Source organism: Melampsora larici-populina, assembly GCF_000204055.1.
Source record: "Melampsora larici-populina 98AG31 unplaced genomic scaffold MELLAscaffold_14, whole genome shotgun sequence".
Classification (NCBI taxonomy): Eukaryota; Fungi; Basidiomycota; class Pucciniomycetes; order Pucciniales; family Melampsoraceae; genus Melampsora; species Melampsora laricis-populina.
The window spans coordinates 954,131-980,944 of NW_006768778.1; the positions used below are offsets into that span (position 1 = coordinate 954,131).

The following is a 26,814-nucleotide window of genomic DNA, read 5'->3' on the forward strand; positions in this document are numbered from 1 at the left end:
CCGGAGCATCTCATCACATGTTTCATGATCTATCATTATTTGATCCGGACTCAATATACAAAAATGACGATCCGTCTGCAAAACTCAGTCTAGCAGGTGGAGGAGCGACCTTAGAAATTCATTCGATGGGAAGAGTTAACCTATTAAACTCAAAAGGCGAACTTATCAAACTAGCGGATTGCCTTTATGTTCCTCAACTTTCAAGAAACCTCATCGCCGGTGGTAGAATTCTCAGAGCTGGTGGAGTCACCACCATCCTCAAGGATCCAAATTTTCGAATCGATCATGGCAAAAAGGAACTGTTTGTCGGTCAATTTGTTGGAGAAGGATGCATGATGTATGTAAGACTACAACCATCGGTCAGTCCTACATTTCATCAATCATTGGCGGCGAGCTCAAATTAACTCATCATTCTGAAATTGCACTATTCCTTAGGCCATCCAAGCGGGGAATATCTAAAGAGAATGTGGAGGATGGGTTATTTCGATGATATCTTACCACAAAATGTTTCTACCTCAGATTTTGAAATAATAAACAAATGTCCTATCTGCCCCCTTTCCAAAAGTACTCGTCTTCCTTTCTCATCAGCCAGACCCAGAGCCATTACCTTCTTAGAAAACGTCCATGTTGATCTTAGTGGAATTGTTCGAACTACATCAATCAATCGAGAAGAGTATTATATCATGTTTACCGACGACTTCAGCGGTTATCGTGTTACCTTTGGTATTCCTGATAAAAAAGCCGAAACCGTATATGAATGTTTCAAGCGTTACTTAGCTTACGCTGAAAGGCAAACAGGAGAGAAATTGAAGAAATTCTCGTTAGATGGAGGGGGCGAGTTCATCAACGGATTACTGTCCCCATATCTGGAGGAATTAGGCATCATCACTAGGATCACCGCTCCTCACACCCCAGAGCAAAACGGAGTTGCCGAACGTGGTAACCGAACCATCAACACTAAAGCCCGATGCATGATGATCCAGTCGGGTGCCCCCATTTCTTTTTGGTATCATGCCATATCGTATTCTGTGATGTTACAGAATCGAACAATAACAACATCACTTGATCTTAAACACACACCTCATGAACTATGGAATAAGCGGAAAACAAGTGTTAAACGATTCCAACCTTTTGGATGCTTAGCTTATCGGCATATCAGAAAGGAAATCCGAAATGGAAAATTCAGTCATGTCGCACAACCCGGCATTCTTTTAGGAGCCACCGAAGAGAATAATAACTTCATAATTCTCGATCAAGAAACAAACAAAATTCATATCACTCATGATGTCGCTTTTCAACCTCTAATATTCCCTTTTAAAAAGGATGCCGATAAGAATCCAGAATGGATTTTTATCGAAGATCTCCCTAAGACTATCAGGGATGATATCATTCAAGATGAACCCATCATCGATCATCCTAATAGACCTCAGATTGATGATGACGATGAGATTTCAATGGATATGGGTTGTCTCACCCCACCTTCCAATGAATCCCCTAGCCCCTCAAGCGAACAACATGAGGATGCTATACCTGAACCACAAATCATAGATCCAATCATCAACGAACCAGTAATTGCTGAACAATAACCACCAGCTCAACAACAGCCGAGAAGATCGGCTCGTGATCGACGGCCTGTAGATCGTTACATTCCTGGTGAAAGTAACGAAATTGTCAACTTCCCGATGCGAAGTATTGTACCCAAGATTTCTCAACCCTCCTTCAGTCAATACGTATTTCAATGTCACGAAGCAATGAAAGCTCGAGCAGAACCAAAGAGTTACAAAATGGCTATGAAGACACCCGAAGCCGCTCAATGGAAAGCCGCATGCGACAAAGAAATGAAAAACATACAAGAAATGGGAGTCTGGGAAATTGTAGATCATCCTAAGAATGCCCCGGTTGTTGGAGGCCAATGGATTTTTAAGCTGAAACTCCGTCCTGACGGTACCATCTCAAAGCACAAAGCAAGATATGTCGCCAAAGGTTATACACAGACCGAAGGGATTGATTTCAATGAGACATTTGCACCGACCGGTCGGCTTGCTTCGTTACGTATCCTGGTCGCTGTTGCTGCTGCTAAAGGATGGTCAATTGAGCAAATGGACGCGATAGCGGCTTTTCTGAATAGTAACTTACAAGAAGAAATTTACTTGGAACTACCAGAAGGTTATGATGCTGAACGTGCAAATGGGAAAGTCGCTCGTTTAAGGAAAGCACTCTATGGTCTCAAGCAATCCGCTCGATGTTGGAGTAAAGAAGTTGAGGAGAAATTTATCAGCATAGGTTTGAAACAAAACCCTCATGATGCTTGTTTGTGGTATGGATGTGATGAGGATGGACTCGAGACTCTAATCTATCTACATGTTGACGACATGGCCATCACGGGTGACAAAGTTCCTGAAATCAAAAGTTTATTAAAATTAAAATGGCAAATGGAAGACTTAGGACCCGCACACTGTGTTGTGGGGATTGAAATTCATTCAACTGATGCTGGAGGATACTCATTAAGCCAACCGTCATTCATTCAAACTGTTCTTGAAAGATTTAACTGTGATGAATGCAAACCAGCATCAACACCATTCCCTGGTGGGACAAAGATTTTGAAAGCAAGCGAGTCAGATGTGGAAGACTTCAAGAAATCAAATCTACCATACAATAGCTTAGTAGGAAGTCTCATGTATATTGCTCAAGGTACCCGTCCTGATATAGCATATGCAGTTGGCGCCCTGTCCCAACATCTATCCCGACCATCAACAACAGCCTGGCAGATGGGTATCCACGTACTCCGATATCTAAAAGGCACACAATCTTTGGGTTTAATCTACTCTCCAAAGGACAACATCATTGAAGGTAATCAGAGCTGGTGTTATCCTGAATGTCACACCGATTCCGATTGGGCCGGGGATCCCAATACCAGGCGCTCAACCACCGGATACGTTTTCAAATTGAATGGAGCGGCTGTCAGCTGGAAAGGCCGTTTGCAGCCAACGGTTTCACTATCTTCCACTGAAGCGGAATATAAGGCCACCACTGAAGCGGGTCAAGAAGTGGTATGGTTGCGAGGATTACTGTTGAACATATCAATGAATCAACCTTCTGCAACAATTTTATGCAGTGATAGCACTGGGGCAGTCTCATTAACTCAAAAATCAATATTTCATGCTAGAACAAAGCATATTGAAGTACAGTATCATTGGATAAGAGAACAAGTTGAGAAGGGCACCATCAAACTACGTCACATTAGTAATAAAAACATGTTTGCTGATGCATTAACAAAACCACTCCACCCGGGACCATTCCGAGAACTTCGAGATCAAGTTGGATTAGATGTGGTATTGGGACAGCTGAAACAGGGGGCGTGTTGAGAGATACCTTACACTCTCATTTATGTGTTTCAGCAGTTGTGGTACTTAACTTAGACTTATTAACTCAATATCTCAATATCTCACACGCGCCCATTAAGTTCAAATATAGTTTTGTATTCAATTAAAACCTTAACCCTAATTGCGCCTCCCATTTAATAACGCCACTCCTGGGACGCGTGTACAAACTCTTTTCCTCATCCGTCATTCTACGGAAAGGAAAAGAGTAAGTACTTCACTCAATTCATCATTTCTCATTTCTTCTTATTTCTTTTCTTTCATATTAATATACATAATTAAAATACTGATCAAACTATGTATTCTCACTTTCATATTTCATCTGTTATTCTGCCGACGCTAGTTCAAGAGCTTTAAGCTAAAGCGTCGTCTCTTTTCTTATTTTATTATTGTCTCGACCAAAACCTTCTAGGTTAGCACGTCGAGTATTTGACAAGAGGTGAAGTGAGACTCACCTCAGGATTTGTCATTGGGATAACAGGTTAGCACGTCGAGTATTTGACAAGAGGTGAAGTGAGACTCACCTCAGGATTTGTCATTGGGATAACAGGTATACGACGAGATTTGTCGCTTTTCATATTAAACAATCGAAATGATTAACCAGCTATTCGTTTTCATGGATATCATACGCATGATATGGGTTCGGATCTTGTTTGGGATTCAGAGGGTGGCTGTTCTACGTTTAAAAACAAATTGATCCACCAGATTTGTTTGTGATCCAAGATTAACGGATCACAAACAAATATTGTGATAATCAAAGTATTCCATAATGAGAGCGAAATGCTCCATCTACCATTTGACAAATCAGCCCATAAAGGTCAAATATGCTATTTCGACGTCATTAAAGAGAAGGCATCATATCAAAAAGAGCATGATCATTGCATTCCTGCATTTTCCAAAGGGCTCTCCGGCGTCATAAATCAAAAATCTCAATGTACATTTTGGTGAAACTGATCTGTCTTTGTGGCATCCTCTGCTGACTGAACTCTGACATCAATGTGTGGAGTGGAATGTTCAGCTCCAATATTTTGAATACAAACACGTCATGTTGTGCGTGATAGTGTGAACCACTCTTATTATGACAGCACCTTGAATTCCCACAAAGAAAGGCCAAGGAAGCATTCCATTTCAAGCCACGACAACACTTCGCAATTTTGATGTCCCCTTGCGCCCAAAATTTTTTTCTTTGCCGTCTTTTGTTCTCCGCACTGTTTTTCCCCCTCACTTCTCTGCTTGAAATTTTTACGATGCCCATTTTACCAACCTCAGTTAGTAAGTGAACCATTCTTGATTTTAGAGAGCAGCAGCAGGGTGCTCATCAAGGCTGGCTTACAGCTGAACGTATGAGTCCATACTCACGTGGGCCACCACCTAATAGCCGTTCTCCCTCTGTGGCTCTTTTGCTCCGATCTCTAAACAACCACGGTGCTCTACAAAATTGTTCAGGTGAGTAACATGTTTATTAGGTCTATTCAGATCACTTTCTCACTTCCACTTCAATGCAAGGGTCGCCGTCGGCCCTTGAAGTTGGGCCCAATAACCGTGCGCTACAGAGCATTGTTCCGGGCATGGGCAATACCCCGTCTCAAAGCTCCCAAAACAACATTTCAGGCACGCCTTCAACCCAGGGTGCGATATCTAACCTGGGTATCCAGCCGATGTCTCCAGACCATAGTGGCAACGAACTTGAAGCCAATCACCTTGGTGGTGAACGAGAAGATCAGGCTTTAACCGACATCGCACGACCTCTTACTGCCTCTGAACAAGCCTTCTTGCAAGCCTTGTCCACCGAGTGTGGATTGGATGAACATCACCAGGATTACGTCCAGACGCTAGCTTGGGTCAGTTCCCGATTCCAGTTATTCTACCGTCTCAAATCCAAAGATCACATTAACAAGAGAAATAACAGTTTATCAGTCCTCGTCATCGTCATATCACACTTATCGCCTCTCATGCGGGTTTGCTCATGGAGCAAAGCAACCTTTCCATGAGGGTGACCGGCCTTGTCGAGACTATCACCGGCCTTGTCAAGACTGTGACCGGACTTGCCGACACTGTTCAAGCACTTGCCGATGAGATACGCACTCCAGGCTTGGTTGCTGCCCGCGCGGTGCCTGCTCCAGTCACTGGTGGTCCGACTCCTGCTTCAGCTGCGAGCTCCAACGCCGCGGCGCCCACCACCCCATGGGTTGCCTCGTCATTGCTACTGGTGGGATAGAATTGCTTTCTGATAAGATAATATCTTATCACTTTCTCTTTCGTTGATATCCAAATTTGATCTTCGAACACCCGCAGGATGCAATCTCCCAATTGGCAGACAAGAAGGTTACATTGCCCTTGCTCGAGGGATACACCGCACTCAAAGCTGCGAATGGTGTCACCCTTACCAATTCTCTCTTCAATATTGTGAAGGTAAATTAATTCACACATCATGATACAAGCCCTTACCCAAATTGACCAGAACCTACATACCAGCTTGAGTTAGCCAAGAAACCTGCGGCCTGGAAGGACGAACACCTGCCACGCAAAGTACTAGGGATAACCGATTCCCAGGGTGTCAAGCAATACTATACTGACATCAAGAATGGATGCAAACACGCTCGAGGGAAAATGCACAATTCAGTGAGTTTTACGCAAAATCCCATCAGGTCAGGCAATTGACCTGCTCTATCCTCGCAGGTCTTAAGTGGGGTGTATGAGTCAAAAGCCGGCGTCATACTTACCAACCCCGTGCCCGATCTCCCGGAACTTGTGTTCATTGTCAGTATATGTTGATTTATTATGATGAAACAATCACTTACTGAATCAAGAATTCCAGATTGCCGAGAAATGTGGAACCACAGGTCACCACCCAGACGTCAATAGCTAATTATGGGAAGCCACTGATCATTTTACCCGTGCGCAAGCGGCTTACATCGTAAGCCAAAATATTTGACATTGCTATCTATCTATCACCGACCCTGACTCAGTTGTGTATCTACCACAAATGAAGCGACGAGAGGCCCTTCGCATCTTCCAGATTGGGAAGGGGCCTACTTCAATATGGGCGGCTGTTGACAAACAGCTTGAAAAGCTTCTTCGGGAGGAAAGGAATCGCATGGGAAAAGATGGTTATACTTCTGGAGATTACACTGCCTCGTGTGTATCTTTTCTCTATCATCAATACGGACTGGTCGTCACTTATACTGAATCAAAGAACGGGTCCAGGTTCTATAAGGTTGTATATGACCAAGACCGCGATTATTTCACGGGCAAGACCTTATTTCAAGACTTGATTAAGTTATACTCATTTGAATTGCCATCCGAAGATCAAATCGAAGCAGGGATTGCACCAACGCCAACGCAAAACGTCGAACAAATGGAGCTTAATGAAGAAGGCTTGATGGATATCTAATTTCTTTTTCCAACAATCTTGTGACCAAAGTGCATTCTTTTAGGTTACATACAAATAATGTCTTCATACAAATAGTGTCCTTTTTGCAATCTTATATCGTGGCTTTTGTTTCTTGTCAAAGCTTTAGTAAGAGTGGAGAGAGAGCGCATTAGTGCATTACAATGCGAACGTGCCTCGTTGGGCAGCTCGCCGCCCCATATGCCATTGGCGGCGCGTCCTCGCCGCGCCATTCAAACATTTCATAACCCGTCTTGAGGTGGCCTGAGCTGGTCTGCGAACAGGTGCCAGAGTCGACCGTAAGGGTATGTGTGAGGGCCGCCTGCAGAGGCCTATTGGCCGCCTACAGACCGGTTTCAGACTCGGCATCAAAATGGCTCGAAAAGGTCATTTCCATGGTCGACCTTCAGACCGTCTTCCACAGCGGGAGCGCAGCCGGTCCTCAGACGGTCTTCGCTGCCGGTCTCAAGACCGGCCAAACCCTCCGGTGGTGTACACTTAGGTCGAATTTTCACGTGCATGTGGAAAGACTTTGACGACAAAGAGCATGTGGATGTTTTCTCAAGATATGTTTGGGGTTGTGGTGTCTTTCTGGGACCTAATCATTTGTTTTAATGAATCGACATGTGCATTCATAGCCAAGTTGAAACTTCCAAGAGCCCTCATGAAACATTAGATCCTCCTAGGTAAATTGTCAATTCCTCTTCACACACATGATTGTACTAGTATTGACATAATGAATTTTAATTTTCTACTATACTTTTTGATAATATATCTTTGTATGAGACACAAAATTTAACCCGACTATGGGGAAGTGCAGCCCAGAATTAAACTTGTGTGCCTCTCACACTCAAGGATGGCTTTTCACCGTGATTGAGAATCTCGTTTGCAAATAGATAGAGAGCGAGGAATCCTACAAGGACGACACATGTGATGAGAAGAAGTAGAGGATGATAAAAGACACTTTCAAAGGTAAGAAGACTAAGATCAGAACACCAAGGATTACCATCATTTTTCTGGAAACATGATTAAAATTTCCGCCATGATCTGATTGGATTGTGAAGTCCCTTTCAAGCATCCACCCTTTCTTTGTACAATGATAGTGGCTGATGAACTTGTGCATCGTAGATCAGGTTTTTCTATCTAGACAAAAACTCGTTCTGCATCACTGTTGTTGGAATTGTGGTTCAGAGACAATTTCATTTGATCAAGATAATTCTCCACAGGCGTAGGGCTGCTTGCACCATCATGCTACAGATGGAACATCTGTACTTAATGTGTACCACAAACTTACAGGATTTTGTGGCAGTTTTACTACTACCCACTTTGCAAAGATCAACTTTGTGAATATCGGGAAAAAACACCAAAAGCTATCTCAAGTGGTAATGTTCATATTCCCTTGTTGTATTCAAAATTCATATATACTACAAAGTAACTTACGAGGATTGGGAGGATGTATTTATAACATGATCTCACTTTGCCGAGATCAACTTTGTGTAGATCGAGAAAAAACCCCAAAAATTAACATTCCAAGTAAAGAGTCTGATTGATACGCCACGGGCAGAAATAAAAGATAATAAAGATAATAAAATATAACCAATAAGAGCATTGTTCTTGAGACGAGTTTTATGGATGATAATTAATAAACAATTTTCAATTTTACACCAAACACGGATCAATACCTAAGATGATTCAAGAAAATATGTAGAAAAGAACGGTTCATGAAAGAGAGTATAGAGAAGTTTAAGAAGAAAAGCCATTCATTTCGATCCCCGACGTCCTGTAATCAAATCATCGAGCATAAGAAAAACAAACATGAAAGACAAGAATAGAAAGCGAGGACATACCATCGGGAGAACGAGATCTAGCTTTGCTTCTTTTTTTGCGAATAGATCTAGGAATAACCATAAGGAAGGCAGGGTCTTGTTGGCCATATCGAGGAGGTAAATTTGTAACATGAAGTCCAGTAGGAGGAGTGATAACAATATCAGGAATAGGAGGAGTAACAATGATGATGGGAATAGAAGAAGGGGGAAAGTCATCAAGGTCTTGATCGAAGTTGATGATTTCGTTGGCGAAGAAACAAAAAGCTAAAAATCCTGCAAGGATAGAAAGGATGAGAAGAAATAGACAGATCATGAAAGTCACCTCTGAAGGTAAGAAAGCTAAGATCATGACACCAATGATTACTACCAGTCTAAACTTCTTTGGGAAAAGCAAGTGGACGATGACGAATAGTAGAATGGTGGGTAAAACGTAAATCAAGAGTATTTGAAAGAGCTTATGGTAGAGTAGTGAAGAATTCATGATGAGAAAGTGGATTGATTAGAAGACAAGAAGGTGAAAAGATGAGAGTGAAGTTGTTCGAGATTTGAAAAGAATCAATCAGTTCGAGATGGTAGAAGTGATGAAATGTCACAAAAGCTCTTGGGCTGAAGAGAAGGTTTAAATACTTCATCCCATGCTGATCGCAAGCTGATCAGCTTTTTCAAATGTAACATTATTATTATGCTCAAAATGAAATGTGAATGATTTCTTCAACATTCCAATCAATTTGTAAAATCGCTTTCAAAGATCCATTATCAGTACAGTCTCTAATGCTGATTAGTACAAGCATTAAAGACTAGGTTTTTTATTTGGACACAACAAATTTTGATCTGTATCTCCATTGTTTATAATGTTGTTGTTTGTAAACAAGTGTATCTTGATTCAAAAATTTCCTCAGCCGTCGTGGTTTACGACCACCTCTGACAGGAAGACTTTTGTACGTCCGAGTGCTGCTACGTCGAAGGTCAAAGCAATCAGCTCACCATTTACATAAAGATTCCCCAGAAATATGGGTTCAACCAAGAGAGCAAGTCTCATGATCAAACTGCTTCAAAAATGTGAAATCTATGAATGGTGATCCCCTTTTGATTTTTTTAGTTGTTTCACATTAACTTCGATAGGTGCCTACAAACAAAAGATAAAAGAGCGGGAATTCGATAAGAACTCTATTTACGTTTTGTTTTTATTGTACAACTTTCTCATGAGTAGACCGAGGATAAGCAAACAGAAGGTTGTTCAAAAGTTCTGCAGGTGTGCTCAAAGACTCCAGTCCCTATAAGATTGAACTATAGCGAGAAACCTATGGACAATCGCCAAAGAGGACGTTTGCTGAAGGAATTCTACTGTAAGTCTCTGAGACTTGCCGTGCAAGAAATCACCGAATTTTGGTAGTCCTCCCAAGAGGTAATTGGCCGGTTGGAGTCACTTTGTCTTCAACAGGCCGCACGGAAATCAGACCTTTCGGCCCCAATCTGGCGAGGCGTGTCGTATCAGGTATTAGCATCTGAACGTAGCTACCAAAATGTACTTTCCAGCTAATCTCTCCTGGTGATACCAATACCAATATGATATACACCCGCATACAACCATTGGGACTTTGGGGAAAACTCTTTATTTTCCCCAACCTCTGCTTCCTACGCTGCTATGTACTGTTCAAGTGCAACTGCTATCTCATCAGGCTTGTCCGATCCTTCGGGTGCAAGACTTCAGTAAATTGTTTCATCCGACTCAACACATATATTTTACTTCAAGAGCCGGGCATTTTTCTGTTGTTATCAATTGGATCAATGGATGTAGGCACAGCCAAGAAGATGCCGTCAAAGAGCGATAAACTTGAAGTTATATATATTGGAAGTGCCACGTTGAATCTCTGTCCGAACATCGTAATTTGTGATGAGCCGTAAATTTTCTGAATGCGAGCCTCCAATCAAACCTGTGGTGGTTGTTCGATCATCCGTATGATTGAAGTTCGTAAACACAATGCAACTTCCATAAAATGGGCATATCTAACTTCGAATGAGCATGAGGAGGACTCAAAGCCTAGAGGGTAGTTTCAATCAAGTGAAGGATGGTTTGAGTCTAGGGCTAAAAGCTTAAAAATTTAGTGTTACGTGAGGCGAGTTCTGAGTCCTGACTGGCATAGAGGGCTTGTCGAAAAGTCTTGGGCCTACTTAATCACAAAATATCCCCACACACAAAATGAGGAAGAAACCAACGCATTGGTTTATTGTAGCTATCTCCTCCATTGATTTTGATCCCTACATGATACCTGTAGCGTGTGTCCAAGTGCAGCCAAGTGAACCAGGTAAGTGATTCTGAAGTAGAGCTGAATTCGATCAAAGCCCTTCCAAGGGATCTTTCGTTAGAAAAGATATCGTTCATTGAACATAGTTGACACTTGATCTGACTCTCCAAGACGTCACATTGATGAGATTGATCATAACGAGGTATTGAAGTGTCATCATGCATCCTGTTATGGGGGTTTATATACAGAGCTTCGTATCATTCTGCTATCTGTCTAACTAGGAGTGCCAACACCTTCTCCGTGACTTTGAACAGTGGAAAAGCTCTGGTCATCAAGCGTACTCAGTCAAAAGGTACATAAATCTAACCATGAAACAAACCAGTCTGGGAGAGGCTGATGTCTATACACCTCAAGTAGCTCAGAGATATGCCAAAGAGTTTTACTAGACTACATACCTCACTTCAAAGGAGACCCAACGAAATGATCAGTTTCCAAAGATGGCGCAGGAATGCTATCAAAAACTTAGTACTCTCAAGTCATCCAGCTGTTATCTACAGAACAAATCTTTACCGAAAACACCACATGTAATAAAAAAATCCATATAAAAAATATATCGGTCACTCCTCTGCAAAACCTCGTGAGCATTTCTTTCATCAAAGAAAGTGGCTTGGTTGCGCAGCGGTCCTTATCGGAGAGTGCGCAACAAAACCCAAGGGTTCAGAATCCGTTGTGTTTTGCGGCGGTTCCGGTATTGATGAGGGATTCTTGATTCAACACTGGATTGATTGATTTCAAGATGAAAGGTGAAGTAAGGTGAAGAGAAGGTAGTGCGGATCAAGCAAGACAAAGCTTTGTCACTATATAAGATTTTAAATACCTTATCTCATGCTGATTGTAATCACCTCAGCGTTGGAAAATGAACATCATTTCAACTTGAGATGCTTCATTTACACCATGTTTTGATCAAATTTAGAAGTCAATTTTAAGGATACATAAAGTCTCTTGGTGATATAAGTACTGCTTTTGATGTTCATGACTTCATACACGAAAGATTGATTTGTTGGTTTGGACTCAATGCTCAATATTCAGTGCTATCGCTGCTATCATGGGGTGGAGACAGCTTTATTTTCATCCAAGAGCAACCCCATATAGTGTTGTGTATTGTCTCATGATCCTCAAATCTGGGATTTCAGTGCGTAATGTGTAGCACAAATCGGTTTATGAGAATTTGAAGGATATCTTTACTATACTATCTCGCTTTGTAAAGATTAACTTGATGAAGAGCGAGAAAAAACCCCAAATTTATTATATTCAAGTAATGAGCCCCATCTCGACACGACCAATAAAAAAACGGAAGAACAATTAGATATGATGGATAAAAACGTTCTTTTTTTAGCTTTGATAGAAAGCAAACTGTGAATTTTAATTTTATATGAAACATTGAAGAAACACTGAAGAATAACCACAAGCCAAATTCAACGAGAGTGTTATGAATCCACAATAAGAACGCTCCAATCGACCGTAAACCAACAAATTCTGTGATGGAAAGAGGAAAAGTAAATCAGAGTTGATCTGGAACTTGAGTTAAAGTATACAAGAATCAGAATTAGAAACATACCTAAAAGTAATCAAGAAAAGACCCAGCGAATTCCATGAAAGAGTGTATTCAAAAAAACATAAAACAAAGCCATCCATCTTGATCCTGGCCGCCCTACAATCAAATCATCGAATATAAGCAAAAAGAAAAACAAAAGAAAATATTGAAAATCAAGGACATACCATTTGGAGCGCTAGGTCTAGGTCCAGGTCTAGGTCTAGTTTTGCTCTTTCTTTTTGTTCGAATAGACTTACGAATGACCATAAGAAAGGCCGGATCTTGTTGGTAATATCCAGGAGGTAGGTTTGTAACATGAGGTTTGGTAGGAGGAGTGATAACGATGACAGGAATAGGAGGAGTAGCAATGACAATGGGAATAGAAGAAGGAGGAAAGTCATCAAAGCCTAGATCGAAGTTGATGATTTTGTTGGCGAAGAAACAAAAAGCTAAGAATCCTGCAAGGATAGAAAAGATGAGAAGAAATAGACAGATTATGAAGGTCGCCTCTGAAGGTAAGAAAGCTAAGATCATAACACCAATGATTACTACTAGTCGAAATTTCTTTGGGAAAAGCAAGTGGACGATGAAGAATAGTAGAATGATAGGTAAAACGTAAATCAAGAGTATTTCAAAGAGACTATGGTAGAGTAGTGAAGGATTCATGATGAGAGAATGGATTGATTGACTGAAAGATTAAAAGTAAAGGTAAAGGGGAAGGAGAAGTTCGATAAATAAAAAGACCCAAAGTTTTGAGACGGTAGAGGTGATGGGAAGACTGAAAGATTTTCGATCAAAGAAACGGGTCAAATACCCCGTCTCACGCTGATCGTAAGCTGATCAGCTTTTTCAACTGTAGCATTATTCTTATGCTTCAAATGAAATGTCATTCATTTCTACCATGTTCCGATCAATTTCTTAAGTACCTTTCAAGTATTTATTAACCCCTTTCACAATATTTGTAAAGCCTCTCATACTGATTTGTGCAAGCATTCAAGACCGAGTTTTTTATTTGAACTCAACAAATTTCGATCTGTATTCCCATTTTTCTCGATATTGTTGTTTCTAAACAAGTATATTTCAATCCAAAAACGAATCCTCAGCGAACATTGCATCTGTTCAAGATCACTTCGGACAGAAACAAATATTCAGCTTGGATCTGCTCAGGTAATGTCTCTGACTTCTGAGTCTCACGCTATACATTCAAGTGCTGCTACCCCAAAGCTAAAGAATTCAATGTCTACTGATAATGATAACTACACCCCGAGATTATCCACAATGTTTCCTCTGAAATATTGTAAGATATCAGCTCAATAGTTACGAAGATTCCCCAGGAATATAGGTGTTACCAAGAAAGTGAGACCAATGGTCCAATTGCTTCAAAAATGTAGAACGTTAGAGTGGAGCTCCCCTTTCAAATATTTCTTTGATTGTTTCACACTGACTTCGATAGGTGTCTACAAACAAGTGATAAAAGAGCAGAAATTCGACGCCAGATGGGTGTTCAATTGACACACTGTTTTGTTCTGATGGGTTCAACCAAGGAAGTCAGACCCACTATCGAAGCAATCCGATCATGGGGGGAGCAATTCAAAAAATGTAGAATTCTTTCGTAGTTTTGAAAGCTTTTGTATTTGTTTCGCATTGACTTCGATAGTAGTCCACCAGCAAAAGATAAAAGAGCAGAATTGGATGACAAAGGAGACTGCCTTGTAGACCCATTGTTTTCTTTTTACAACTTTCTCATGAGTAGACCGCGGATACAAAAGCAGGGGTTTGTTCGATAGTTTTGTATGAGCGCTTAAAGACTTCAGTACTGTAAGCTTGCGCGAGGAGGAAACCCAATGAGTAATTCCAAAAAAAGATGGGTTGATCAATGAAGTCTACTCTGACTCTTCTAGTCTCGCCGTGCAAGAAATCCGTACTTTTTGTGGTCCTCGTAAGACGTAAGTGACCGGGGTGGGATGAGCCGGACTTCAACAGACGGTACGGCAATTGGTCCATTCTGCTCCCATCTTGTGTGTCGTATCAGGTAGCATTTGAACGTAGTTACTAATAGGAACTTTCCAGCTAATCTTTCCCAATAACCTGTGCAGCGTAAAACACTGGTGGCATGAGATGTGTTGCTCTGGGGGAAACGATCCATCTTGCTTTTCCCTCTCCTGCCTTCCGTGCTCATATGTGTGCACATGTCATCAGGCTAGTTCCACCCTTGGGAACAAGACTCCAAGTCATCCGGGTGAACTTAAGAGCCGGGTATTTTTATGTTGTTATCGCTTTGTAGGACGGCAGATGTAGACGAAGATACGAGGATATCGTCCAAAACTTAAAGCGATGGAGATATAGGTATATGCTGAGAGTGACATTTGGGATCTCTGTCCGAACGTAGCCATTTGTGACATGGGCCTTGTATTTTCTTGATGTAAGCCTCCAATCGAACATGTTTTTGTTGAATCATTTGTTTGATTGAATTTCGTACACAGCTTCCAGAAACTTGGGCATCTCTAGGGCTTGAATGAGCTTGAGGAGGACTCAGAGAGGGTATTATGGATCTCGTCTCGATTGAGTTGAGTTGAGTGTAAAGTGAGGATGGTGTGGCCCGCGAGTCAGTCTGAGTTCCTGAGTTAGGGCTAAAAAGTTTCTAAATTTTTCATCAACTTCAACTTCCTTGTTTTCTTTCTTCATCCATGTTTTTATAGTCGTCGATTGTTATTCACAAGTGCTCAGCCATCAAATTTATTCATACCTTCATTAACTTCCACATCTATGATCCGACGTCTTCAAACCCGAAACAGTTCAAGATCACTTCAGCAGTCGAATTCATCATTCACTCTATGTACCTCAATCAATTCGTCTCCTCATGGAATTATCTGAATCATGGCCATCGCAAACTTGTGTGGCCAATCAAACATTCGCTGGAGCTAGGTTAAAGTACAATCAAAACCAATTTAATCATTCGGAACCTCGTTTAGATTTCGAATTTGCAAGACAGAAAAGTGAACGTAAGTCAATCCAATCTATATAAAACTTGGCAAGGTTTACTTGGTCACTGACTGTCGTTTCCATCTCGGCTAAACAGTGTTTACTCGACCGCAGGTTCCCTTACTTCAGACGTTTCCTCCTCCAGTCAATAAGACAGATGTACCGGAAAATACGGACTCGTATCGATTGTTAGTCTCAGCTGTGAGTCTATCACACATCCTTCTGATCGAATCATCGAAGAAAAAGATGTTTATCAGTTCCAATCAATGGGGTTTTCTAATTTAGAATGGATATTTACGTGAATGTTACCCTGAAGTGGATCTACCGAAAGAAGTGTTATTATCACATATAATGGAAGATCAAGATCAAGCAATATCTGATGAAATTAGTTCAGCTTCAAAATTGATCGGGTTTTCTATAGGAGATCAAACCAGTGTTTTTATCAGTACAGGTGGTCCTTCATCTAACGAGTTATGTAAGCTTTAACTTTTTTCTTTTGATAATTTTCTTGCATAAAGTTAAAACTTATGCCTCTCCTTTATTTTTTCTTTTTGGATATGTTTAGATTGTTCTGTTATGAGATATCCATTTGAGAATGATTCTAGTTCGATTCCGGTTCCTACGTTTATTGCTACTGCTAAACCTATTATCACTTTTCCAACTCCTATCTTGCAATTGGCAAATGGTCCTTGTTTGAGCTTTAATGGCCAAGGTATGCCAATTCATCTTTTATGGTTTATATGTTCAACTTCATCATGATACTGATCAAGTTGTGCTTATAGCTTCTCTCTTGGCTCGTACAATCCAATCTACCTACTTCTTCGGCTCCCCTCAACTTAACAACGTCTCAGTAGATGGAGAGGAAACTGATTTTCAGTCGCCACCAACCAATATTGATGAACCCATACCTCTGATCACGATTCCTACATCTGATACACAGAAGGTAACACACTTGGATGCATGTATCGGTACAGCGCGTGATGGTTTCACGTATGGTTACATCGTTGATAATCGAGGAGGTATTTGGAAAACAAGTGACCCAGATAACGGACCTCAATGCTTACACATCGGCACTCTTACACTCACTGATAACGATGGAGAAAGGATTGATTGGGCTCGTTCTAGTGCAACATTTTACCAAGACTGCATTACCGTTGGTCTTCGTAAGTCTGTGCAAGTGATTGATCCACGAGCAGGTCTCGAGCCGACCACCGTTTTGTTTGACGTGAGTTCTTTTTTATAGCTAAAGAGAAAGTCAAATCTAATGATCCAAGGCTCATTCGACTATTTAAAAGTCTTCACTTGAAAAACTGACCCTTGCGCCCTGATTTTCCATTTGTTTAGTCCAGAAACGACTACAAAAACTTGTACAGTTTAAATGATAATCATATCTTGACTGATATCGAGCGACATCCAAGTCACCTTTCGCCGCATCTACGTCTGATCAATACAACCCAATCACTGATTGTCCTAGACGATCGTAAACCAACTGTTCCAATGGTTTCCTTTCCACATCATCGAACACAAGATTTAACTCTGAGGATGTCTTTTCCCTCAGATCTAGAAAGATTTCCTACTCAAGAGGGATTCAATTCTACAACTCCAAACCCTTTTGTAATTCTATGGTCTCGACAAAATGATGTAGCAAGTTTACATTCACTTGATAGAAATCAATTTGATAAACCACCTGCTATGATTGGATATCCTACGACTGTACCAGTCTTATCAACTACAGAAAATAATCCTCGGACTGGCCTTGTTCTTACAAGTTTCCCAAATAATAAATCTACTTCAAAACATCTTTCTGTTGTTGAAATGACCAGAGATGGAGCATTATGGCAACAAGTGATTTCATTAGAGGATCAAGCCGATTTATCTGAGTCGGTCACGACTTCTTTTACACCCTCTCAAAGACGCGTATGGGATGAAGAACTTTTTCAAAGAGAAAAAGAGTGTAAGATGTCAGATCAGTTGTCACGTCAAGCGATCACCCCCGCTACCAAATCATCTATGTTAGCGGGCCTTTCCATTATCTGTCAAGGTGTGTCGAAAGAAGTCATTTTCTATCAATCGGGGTTTTCCTTATGGCTTTTAATCAAATGATTCACCTTGTCTGTAGATTTTGATAAGATATACATATCTAAGACAGCGCAAGACGAGAGCCAAAGCTTGTCTTCTGATGAAGAATCAAGACCAGCTCGTTTTCTTACTAGGCGTTTAGATGTTCCAGATGTTACTGATCCACCAATTGATCCAGAACTTTTACGTTCTGAATCTCGAATATCACAAGTAGATTCCACCGACGAAGGTTTATCACAAAACTCACAATCATTAGAAAATAATAACGTTATTGATCTGATGCCGACACTCAGATCGATTCTTTATAATCCTAATGATAAACTTTTGAATCCCGTGGAAAATAATCATGATGAAATAGAACGATTAATTTCAAATGGAATCAATAATTCATCACGTTCAAAATATAAAAAATCAATAACACAACCAGTAACTCAAAACTCTTTAAGAAGAGAAACCGAAGAATCAGAAGAAAATAATGGAGTAGATGCAGTAGAAAGATTAATGAGTGGATGGAAGATTGGGATTCCAAGTTCTGAGTATGAATGGAAAGATATTTGTATAGAAGATCAAGAAGTTGAAGAAGAAGATGAATTAGATACAGATTATGGAAGAAGTTCTAGAAGACAAACGCCTTTATCTGGATTACAAAGATCGAGGGATTATAGTATTGGATTTGATTATGATACACAATTTAGTGAAGTTAGATCAAAGATTGAAATTGGAAGAGCTCCTTCTAGATCGGTTTCTAGAAAAGAACCTTCTACACCTGGTCGTAGTAGTAAGAATCGTTCAATGGACTTTACTTCACCTTTTACGACTCCTTTCAAAGAATCTACTCATCAACACCATCATGATAGATCTAGTCCTTCACATTTACCCTCAAATGAACCAAATAATTTTTATCAATCTCAAAATTTACCTACTACAAATTCTAATGGATTTGGTGGATCTTTAAGTCAAGAAACTTTTGGTGGAAATTTAATGGCTTTTTCTCAAGTCTTACCTGGACCTCATGGTGATAGAAGTAATCCTGGAGGTCATGTAAAGAAAAAGAAAAGAGTTGGTGGATTTTGATGGATTGTATCTTTTAATTTAATAGGTTTTGATTAAGAAGAGAAGTGTATGATTTTCTTCTATTTGGTCATCTTGTAAGAAATTGAAGGAATATATATTGGAAAAAGAAGATTTGTCTTATTCTGTATCTTTGAATTTTTGAATCCTTACCATATACAAGATACTAGGCTGTACCAGCATCTTGATATGAGTGTCATCCTATCTCAACCCCACAAGCAATCTTCCCTCACACTGTGCAGATGTAATATTTCTCCACTATGCAAAATGATTTCAATAAATGTTGAAAATGATTAAAAATGCAATGGTAATGCAGAAAAATGCAGTGTGGATACACATGCAGAATAAATGAAGAATTACTGCAATTTCAATTGTTTTTGTCATTCAGGTCAATCATTTTTCACTTGGGAAAAATACTTCATCTGTGTGATGTCATGGATCTTTTTGCTCACATCCTCATTCACATCAAAAGCTGGACAAGTGCAAGGATTAGAACTCTTGGATGGTATCACCAATTGTGCTGTATACCCTCAATGATACAAAGATTGAGACATGGTAACAACATCTGATAGGTACTGAAAACCATTGTGTGCGTGAGCAGATGTGTGAAGGGGTGGTATACCAAATTGACCCTTGACACACAATGATCATCTCCTACCTCATGATCACCGGACAACAAAACAATTGCCTTTGACAAGAGTTGATCACATCACAATGGCAACAAAGTTGTTGTACTTTGACTTTCACACCACAATTTTGTGGTACAAAAAAACCAATACTGCTGTTTGAATCTGCAAGAAAATCCAAGATATTCACACATTGAAGAATTTGAGTTAAAGCCCTCTGTCTGAGGCATATGCAGATTGACATCAATGGGGTTGGACAAAGCTATGTCAGCTGATATGATGTCCTTTTTGCTCTTACAGTCAGAGTTACAATGAAGCTTCTCCTTGTAATTGAAGACATAGTCTAGCAATTTTCTCTTCTTCTTCTTGCTGAAGTCTACAAGCCTCATTTTCCAAATGTTTTTGCATTCATAAAGTAGCCTTTTGTTTCTTTTTTTCAGCCAAAGCTTGTACTCATGCTGAATTCAAGTCCTTTCTTCCTGAGCTGCCTCATATTTTTGTTTTTTCTCAATTTGAGCCCAATAACTCTTTGATATTTGACATATCTCAATGGTTTTGATAATCAATTCAAAAGTTCCTGGAAGAGGCTCACTACCAGAAATTGCTCGGAGATGTTGTCCTGAAAGAACAATTTAATATAGTTTTACCGTCATCCATAATTCTATGTAGTTGAGAAGCTGGACCAGATGATCTGTATGGATATTAAGTGTCAAAGAGTTTATGGAAAGCTTCTATTATACCTGCAGCTAGGTCTATCATTGTTGTTGAGCAGTAGATCTTGTCATTGTTGGTGCAAGGGATCAGTCTTCCAGAAAAGGACTTTGGTGGTGATGGCAACATCAGCAGAGGATTCAAGAAGCTTTATGCAGGCAGATCCATTGGTATTGTAGGTAGGCTCAACATCTTCTGAAATCAAATGCAGTTAATGGTATTGAGGGCCTCAATGAGGTGGATTGTGCCAACAGGATTACAGACTGAGAATTGGCAAGGCTTCATCCCAGTGGCAGATTGTCAATCCCTCTCCTTGATGTAGATTTCAGCATCAACTGTCAGGGGAAATTTACCATAATTAAGCTGTTAATAGAACCATCAATTGTGAGATGTACTTGAATTTGAATTTGAAATCAAAATCAAGTAAAAGGAGACTTACAATGTATCAGAGTTCATCAAAACATGGAGACATGCTTTTCTCTACAATGTCTCTTAGCTAGATTGGCTTTACTTCTGATGTGCTTGTTTTTCATTCACTCAACATTTATTTTAGTTATTAGCCATATTCAAACCAAACCTAGTTGCACAAAAACCTGGTACACCCAGTTGACTTTTTGGCTGGAAGCTGTCAAGAGCTGTCACTAGATACACAAAGTTACCACCAAAAACACAACTGGGTGTACTGGGTTTTTGAGTCAACCGGGTTTGGTTTGAACACAGCTATTGCATTGTATTTTACATGTCACAGGTTTGTCCTATCCACACCTAGAGAATCTTGTGTCTGAAAAAACTCTACGTTTCTTGGGGGGGCTCTGCCCTAATGGGGGCTGAGGGAGGTAGAAGTTAAACATGACAAAGTCCCACACTCAGCTTGCAAGGCTTAGCAAGCAAGGGACTTCCACCAAACTTAAAAATTCATACACTGTTGGTTGGGACTTGCAGGGAGCCGCCTTTAATCCCTTATGCCTGATTCCACACCCAGGATCTGTACATGGTCCAAAGGAGAAAGTTATGAGCTTCACTCTTGCACATAATTACATATTTTTTCCCACAGAAAGTGCCCCCCTCTTGCCTAAAGTTTTCCTCAAAGATTGGCTCTTGACAGAAAACTATGTGTGTAACTTCTCCCTCAAGTCCAAATACAACCCTGGGACCCAGTATTTTAAACACAACTTTGGCAAGAGGGCATCAATCTGGCATCAATCTTAGTGCAAGATATGAGTGCACAATCCTCTTCAGTCCATGTAGGAATCTTTGGTAGGGACCCATGTAGAAACCAAGGGGCTTCTGTGTGCCATAAGTGCACAATAGACAGCAATGCAACACATTGCAGCCTGACAACAAAATATTGGCCTATTCCATTGCTTGTTGCCTTGCTTGTGAGAGCTAGGTTCCTTTCCCATTGTGTTGTGATGCTGAGCAACAAAGCCTGAAGCCACCCCGGCTCTGGAATGTCATCCTGCTGTATAAGCAATTGGTGAGTGGACTATTTCAGAAAAATTCAATATGTAATTTCTTTTTGATCAGGCAAACATTTTCCATTTTGTTTGACTTTGTAAATAGGTGTTCAAAATAACTGTGTCCTTTGCTTTCTTCCCGCATTTGGGGGGTTAGGTTGAATAAACACAATGGGGTTGCTGTTGCCCCTGGCTGGGCAGAAATTTAATTTCTTGCATTTCTCACGAGGGGGTTTGCAAGAAATCCAACACAGCCCTCATTGATGTAGATGGATTCCAAGATGACCTCCTGCAAAAGCCTCAACCGCAAGTTTATGAGATGTGCAAGTTTGGCATAATTCCTTTTCTTGCCAAACCTCACAAGGCAAGTGTGGTACTTTGTTAATCTAAGCAGATCCTGATGGAACAACATTATCAATTTATGGGATACAAAGTAGAAACCCAGAACTTGTCCAAGTTTCCCAATGGCGGTAGTTTTTGGTTTGCCTGGTTTGTCAGCTTCCCAACTACAGCCAAAAAGTGCAAGTTGGAACACTCAGACAAGTTCCAGGTTTCTACCAGTATACAAATATTGTTCTGGAAAATTCCAGACAACATTTTCCACAACACCAGAAGCCTCCTGGTGTTCTGGAAAACACAGAGTGTTAGTTATTCAAAGCTTCAGAACACCATAGTGTCAGACCACACCCCAAAAAACACTTGTGGCATTCTGGAAAAACTCTTCTGGAAATTTCCATAACCATATTTGAATACCCTATTTATATCCCACAATTTTTATTGTACCTGGGTGATCTTGTACAATCAACCATACAAGCAAGGATCATTAGCAATACATATAGGCTATTTATAGCTCTTTTCAATGTTCAAGTACATCCCATAGCCTCCAGATAAATTTTGCTACACATATAATGGCAATATAGGTCAAAAACATTGCATTTTACACCTATAAAGCAATCAAGGTGTGCACTGCTTGGCTCTGAATTTTAGACTTCCTTGGGTCTACTTGAAAAAGGTAATGAAAGCTGTTGACCATTCTTGATTACTTATAATCCAGTGGATGGTCTCAAACTACTTGTTCTTCCCACTTTTCACCTTTCTCAAAGGACTATAATTCTTATCAAATAATTATTCTCCATTTATTCGAGATCAACTTGCTTTTTATATTTATATATTTATCATATCATCCTTGCTTGATTCTTATAAAAAATTCTGTCCCACCTCTCCTCTCCCTTTTATTTTGATCTTGTAATTCTGTTTTTAGTCCGCCCCATAGCGGACCTTTTATTAACCTTTGAGTTAGTTGCACACCCCTTAGATTTATCCTGTATATTTATCTACTACCTTGCAACTAGCGCTCAGCGCCCCGATTCAAGCTAAAAACCTTTTCATCACTCAGTTTTAGCTGAATCACCCAGGCACCATATATATTCTCCACCGAGAATCCATAATTTTCTGTAGTGTAGAAGCAACACAACAACACTTGGCACCAATTGCACCACAATTGCCTCAGCCTTTAGTTTGGAAAGGAGAAATTTCTAAGCTGTGAAGCAATGCAGTATAAAATGCAAGAGGATGGGAGCTGTTGGTTGATGCATGCACCATTGTGATCCCAGTGTCTTGTGGTGGCTGGCCTCCTGATATCTAGTATTACTAAAAGAATTTTAGCTTTGAAAAGGCTTTCCCAATCAATCAATCAAGCTTGATAACTCACCAGGGCCCTTATGAAATAATCAAGATAAATGAGAATCAAAGGTTTCAGCTCGGCAATGAAATCTTCATTATTTTCTTCAATCAAGATCAACTTAAACAGTTTGACAACTTGAAATCAATTTTGTGTACATCTATTAACTTTTATGTTATTTATTTCTTCATTCAATCAAAACCAAAAAAAATCAATTTACAAATTTTAAAAAATACTTTACAAAATCTATCAGACACCCCAATTTTGTCCCTCTCATGTTTATCTTTTTATTCATTTTCTTTTATCCAATTTATTAATTTTGTTCTTTTTCTTTTCTTTTCTTTTTTGCTGCTTCATCTCTTTTAGAGAAAATCTTATTTCTAGATTTAGCTTGTTCTTTTGAAAGTTGCTTATTTGCAGACTTATTCCTATCATGAAAAATTAATAAAGACATCAATTTTAATATTCAATATTTCCACCAAGAATCCATGTCCCAAATAAAGCATTTTTAAGCAACAGAAATCAACATACCTTTCAATATAACTCATAGATTGTCCACCACTCAATCCACCAAGGTTCCCCACAACTCTCCTAACTCCTGCATTCTTTGCAGCTCCTTTCCCATTTCCACCAAATCCTTTACCTCCTATATCATCTAACATTCTTACATCTGCTCCAATATCTGCATCACTTTCATTTGCAAGTAAAACAGATTGTAAAAGTTCGATTTGTTCATCTTTAGTTGCATAAACTAATTCAGGTAAATTTTCTAATCCTTGTAAATGACTGATCACCTTGAATGCGTATCCTTGATCGATTAAGAATTGTTGACGTTTGGTACTAAAATAAAACTCTTGAGTACTGTAATGAAGAGATGTATAAAGAATATGATAAGGTAAGTGAAACATGAAGAGAATTAATGAGATCTTAGTAGGCTTACTCTCGGGACACAAGTGAATAGAAGAAAGCATTGAAACCTTCATCATTCCTTCTCTTTGCTCTCAGAATTCTACCTAGTACCCCATCAGACAAGATATAAGTATTTGATTCGGATTTGAAATTAAAATCGCACAACAAAAAGGAGAGAACTAACCTAATCGTTGAGCTTCTTGACGTCGAGATCCAAAATGTGAAGAGATTTGAATCAAGCAAGTAGCTTCAGGAAGATCGATAGAAGTATCTCCAACTTTTGATAAAAAGATTGTATTAACTAATGGATTATGTTGAAAGTTTTGCAAAATTCTCATTCGTTCAACTTGAGGTGTACCACCATGAATATAAAGTTTACGAAGTTTTTTAGCATATGCCTAACAACAAGTAAAAGAACCCACGGGAATCATTCAAACAGGATTAGATTCATATCAATATCAGCTTGTGTCTGCAGAATGATCCTTGAAGGAACTCACTTCAAGGGCATAAACATTATCGGAGAAAACGATGATCTTATCACCTCTTTCCTCGTGAAACTTGATAAGAAATTGACATGCTTGAAATTTCTGAGGATTCATACAATACAATAGATTTCGTTTTCGAGATTTTTCTCTCAAATATTCGCGATAGAACTGTAGAAATCAAAGAGACCTTCATCAGATATCTCCCAAGAGAACTAGTCTGAAGGATCAAGTAATATTACCTCCGGGGTCATAGGGCACCATACTTCAGCACATTGTACATTTGCAATATGTCCTTTAGCAGCTAAATCCATCCAATTAGCTTCATACAATTTAGGCCCAATTAAGAAATTCAAATCATCAATCTTGTCATCTTCTCGCACTAATGTGGCGGTCAAGCCTAACTTAGCATGAGCTTTGATAGTTCCAACAACTCTTCTGAACATCGCTGCCGGTACAACGTGTACCTCATCAAGTAAGATTAAACCCCATTCTCTTGAAGTCAAGAAATCCATCATTTTCTGTGAATCATGTGACCGTTTAGTTCGGTTAGCGACCATAGAATAAGTTGAGACGACAATTCCAGATGCACCCGCAAATTTCTCCTTGGTTTCAGCTGTAAAGACTGAGATTTGTCGATCTTGAATATTACTCCACATTAAAAATTGTTGACGCCATTGCATGACTGATACTCCAGATGTACAAAGACACAGTACTGATTTTCGAATTGTAGAAGCTGCTGTAATTCCAACAAGAGTTTTTCCAGCTCCACATGGTAAGACAATGATACCAGAGCGGGCTCGCCTGATAGGAAGAGAAGGATGAAATCAATATTCACATCAATTCGCATAGTGATATAAGCCGCTATATGGTATTACATACCCATTTCCAAACATTTTGCTGAGACTTTTCTCTTGATAAGGTCGGATTTGAGTGGCTGGTTTCAGATCAATCTCTAGGGTGGGATTAACGGTATCATTACGGAAATCGTATTCTTCCAACATAGGATAGTCAAGTTCGGCACAGCGACGTTTCACATTCTCGATCTCAGCACCCTTGACCTCGAATGAATGTACAGCGTCATCGTCATCATTCTCATCGGCTGGGAGCGAAATAAGCAAGTAAGATCAGCGCTTGAACAAAGTTTGTGGTGACACGCTTACTTACCATTGTCGACTCCGATGATAGCACCAAATAGATCATCTTCAGCTGATTTGGCTTGGTTATTGGATGACTCTCCAGTTCCGGATGCACCAGGCTTTGAGGTACCTGGAATTACCAAATCACCTCTTTTAGGTGCATTATCTTGATTCAGTCCAAAAGTAACCATCGTGTCTTCCTTGTTGTTTTCTGCTCCGGCATCTTCAGGTGCGAGTCGAGCTTGACTTATGACACTATCGCGTAATAATCGTCTTAGAACTTCCGGATCACTACTCTCGACATGATAGCTATTCTTCTTCAATACCAGCTTGACTTTTCCATAACTAGCCGTAGACTCTCTAATAAACTCGGCTAATTCAGCAGAGACCCTCACTTTACTTAATCGATTGAGAACCTCAATAATATCTTCTGTTTGAAGTCCTACTGATATTGCAGCTTGAAGTGAATGTTTTGTTAACTTATACTCGTGAATATGCGTGGGTCGAGAGACAGGTTCAGACACGGTGATTAAGAAATCTTGAGCTTGGGCAGCAAGTGGATGAAAGGCTTCAAGAATGATATTACGTGAAGCTGTATTAGGTGAAATATAAAGTGGTCTAGACGCGTGATCGGCCTTTAAATTAAGATATTTATAATCAGAACCAGGAGGAAAGACGATATCTGATTGTTCACCCGTCTCTTCTGACATATCATAAGATAAAGGATTAGATGGATTGAATTTGACTTTCATTGCTTGGGCTTTCACAGCGTTTGATTGACGTCCAGCCTGTTGTTGAGCTTGACCCTCATCTTCTGATTCTCCACCTGAAACAAAGGTAGCATCAAGGTTTTCATCTTCTCCTTCAGAGCTCGGTGAAGGTGAGACACCACGATTGGTAGAATTTGATTGTTCAGGTGCCACCTGTTGATCATCTTGACGTAATCGCTTTGATGACGATTCGGCACTAACTTGTGCTTGTGGGAACCCAAAGTGATGAATGTCAGCATGAAGCTGAAGTTTGATTTAGGAATCGATCAAGGATACCTATAGCAGTCCGTTTCTTGGGTGCCATGTGAGATTAATTGATATGAAGTTTACGAGGATGAGTTGAGCTCAAAGCGAAAGAGGTAATCAAGAAAACACGGAGCAAATGGCCATCAAAATTGGTGAATATAAATTATATACACCCAACAACATGTAATGTCTGTCCCCCTCGAAAGCGTCATTGTGGTGTACCG

The 26,814-nt window shown here is 39.9% G+C and overlaps 5 protein-coding genes across 5 annotated transcripts; 2 read left to right on the forward strand and 3 right to left on the reverse strand.

Moving 5' to 3' along the window:
- Positions 1-4,537: 4,537 nt before the first annotated feature.
- MELLADRAFT_105645 (uncharacterized protein) lies at positions 4,538-6,774 on the forward strand (the record flags this gene model as incomplete). The annotated part of the gene is made up of 8 exons (XM_007408904.1): positions 4,538-4,652; positions 4,680-4,826; positions 4,857-5,221; positions 5,353-5,589; positions 5,676-5,792; positions 5,856-6,002; positions 6,060-6,140; positions 6,400-6,774. The coding sequence occupies 8 exons, from the start codon at positions 4,538-4,540 to the stop codon at positions 6,772-6,774; spliced, it is 1,584 nt and encodes a 527-aa protein (XP_007408966.1).
- A 1,757-nt stretch (positions 6,775-8,531) lies between these two features.
- MELLADRAFT_124047 (uncharacterized protein) lies at positions 8,532-9,078 on the reverse strand (the record flags this gene model as incomplete). Its single annotated transcript, XM_007409031.1, has 2 exons — positions 8,532-8,551; positions 8,619-9,078. 2 exons carry the CDS (start codon positions 9,076-9,078, stop codon positions 8,532-8,534), a joined length of 480 nt encoding a protein of 159 aa, XP_007409093.1.
- A 3,393-nt stretch (positions 9,079-12,471) lies between these two features.
- On the reverse strand, positions 12,472-13,103 carry MELLADRAFT_124048 (uncharacterized protein; the record flags this gene model as incomplete). The annotated part of the gene is made up of 2 exons (XM_007409030.1): positions 12,472-12,554; positions 12,623-13,103. The coding sequence occupies 2 exons, from the start codon at positions 13,101-13,103 to the stop codon at positions 12,472-12,474; spliced, it is 564 nt and encodes a 187-aa protein (XP_007409092.1).
- A 2,049-nt stretch (positions 13,104-15,152) lies between these two features.
- On the forward strand, positions 15,153-18,722 carry MELLADRAFT_116210 (uncharacterized protein; the record flags this gene model as incomplete). Its single annotated transcript, XM_007408905.1, has 7 exons — positions 15,153-15,439; positions 15,517-15,620; positions 15,705-15,894; positions 15,985-16,131; positions 16,202-16,644; positions 16,764-17,460; positions 17,539-18,722. 7 exons carry the CDS (start codon positions 15,298-15,300, stop codon positions 18,570-18,572), a joined length of 2,757 nt encoding a protein of 918 aa, XP_007408967.1.
- A 4,635-nt stretch (positions 18,723-23,357) lies between these two features.
- On the reverse strand, positions 23,358-26,648 carry MELLADRAFT_85492 (uncharacterized protein; the record flags this gene model as incomplete). The annotated part of the gene is made up of 9 exons (XM_007409029.1): positions 23,358-23,472; positions 23,576-23,905; positions 23,985-24,057; positions 24,138-24,351; positions 24,451-24,606; positions 24,678-25,239; positions 25,318-25,537; positions 25,603-26,550; positions 26,621-26,648. The coding sequence occupies 9 exons, from the start codon at positions 26,646-26,648 to the stop codon at positions 23,358-23,360; spliced, it is 2,646 nt and encodes an 881-aa protein (XP_007409091.1).
- Between the last annotated feature and the right edge of the window lie 166 nt (positions 26,649-26,814).